The sequence below is a fragment of the Echinops telfairi genome, unplaced genomic scaffold (assembly GCF_000313985.2).
Source record: "Echinops telfairi isolate 266 unplaced genomic scaffold, ASM31398v2 ScPeMD7_41;HRSCAF=154, whole genome shotgun sequence".
Lineage (NCBI taxonomy): Eukaryota > Metazoa > Chordata > Mammalia > Afrosoricida > Tenrecidae > Echinops > Echinops telfairi.
Window position 1 is genome coordinate 1,023,623 of NW_022103939.1, and position 1,635 is coordinate 1,025,257.

General features: G+C 44.8%; 1 protein-coding gene across 1 annotated transcript; it reads left to right on the plus strand.

Annotated features, from left to right (window-relative positions):
• Positions 1-832: 832 nt before the first annotated feature.
• On the plus strand, positions 833-1,633 carry LOC101643372 (olfactory receptor 56A4; the record flags this gene model as incomplete). The annotated part of the gene is made up of 1 exon (XM_013008431.2): positions 833-1,633. A coding segment is annotated over exon 1 (789 nt), but the record flags the coding sequence as incomplete, so codon positions are not given.
• Between the last annotated feature and the right edge of the window lie 2 nt (positions 1,634-1,635).

The following is a 1,635-nucleotide window of genomic DNA, read 5'->3' on the forward strand; positions in this document are numbered from 1 at the left end:
TCAGAAGAGACCAGTCCCTGGAGGGAGAAGGAAATTATGCTTCACAGCGAGAAAGTGGAATGTCCTCAACCGGGTGGATTGACACAGTGGCTGCAACAATGGGCTCAGGCATAGGCAAGATTGTGGCGAGAGTGCAGGATCAGGCAGTGTTTTGTTCTGTTGTGCAGAGTCGAACCTATAGGTTGTAACCTGCTTGATGTCACCAAACAAAAACAAAAACAATTAAGTGGGTTCTGATCTCATCATTGCTCTCCCCCATTCTTTTTTCCTGACGTCAGCACTCACTGACTCTTTACTCTTGATCAAACTACTGTTTCGCTTGGCCTCATTTTTGTTATTTGTAAAATTGAGATAAAAATAGGAATTACCCTCCTGATGGCATGACGGTTCAGTGATCAGCTGCTAACCAAAAAGTTTTCCATTCAAACACGTCAGTGGATCCCCATTAGAAAAGACTTAATGTTCTTTTCTCATAAATATTAAGGCCTAGGAAACCCGATGGGGCAGTTGTACTGTACCGTATTGTATTTCTATGAATGGGAAACAATCAACAGCAAAACCAAAAACATAAAGCATTTTTAAAGAGGTAAAGTGAATATAGGTGAATAACAAATATCAACCATTCCCTGTAATGACTGGCACATGTTAAGTTCTAAATTTAATGTCATGTTGGTGATGATGATGATGATGATTTTAAAATTTCATTGGGACAAACTAAGAACCCAGTAGACTTCAAGTTCCACTAGAAGAACTTCAAGGATCTAGAAACCATATTTTGTACGTTGACATATTTTATCTACATTTAAAGGTACCCTGGATTTCCAGCTTGATCAAGATACCTTGCATGGCATCACCCAGCAACTCCTCTACTATACCAGTGTCGGAATTCCTCCTCATCTGCTTCCCTAACTACCAGAGTTGGCAGCACTGGTTGTCCTTGCCCCTCAGCCTCCTTTTCCTCCTGGCCATGGGGGCTAATGCCACCCTCTTGCTCACGATCAGACTGGAAGTCTCTCTGCATGAGCCCATGTACTACCTGCTCAGCCTTCTCTCCTTGCTGGACATTGTGCTCTGCCTCACTGTCATTCCCAAGGTCCTGGCCATCTTCTGGTTTGACCTCAGGTCCATCAGCTTCTCTGCCTGCTTCCTCCAGATGTTCATCATGAACAGTTTCTTGACCATGGAGTCCTGCACATTCATGGTTATGGCCTATGACCGTTATGTGGCCATTTGCCATCCCCTGAGGTATACATCCATCATCACGGACCAATTTGTGTCTAGGGCTGCCACCTTTGTTGTGGCTCGGAATGCCCTCTTTTCTCTTCCTGTTCCCATCCTTTCTGCCAGACTCAGTTACTGTGATGAGAATATCATCAGTAACTGCATTTGCACTAACCTATCTGTGTCCAAACTTTCTTGTGATGACATCACGCTCAATAGACTCTACCAATTTGTGGCAGGCTGGACTCTGCTGGGCTCTGACCTCATCCTTATAGTTCTCTCCTACTCCTTCATCTTGAAAACCGTGCTAAGGATCAAGGCTGAGGGAGCTGGGGCCAAGGCCCTGAGTACCTGTGGTTCCCACTTCATCCTCATCCTCTTCTTCAGCACGGTTCTGTTGGTTCTCGTCATCAC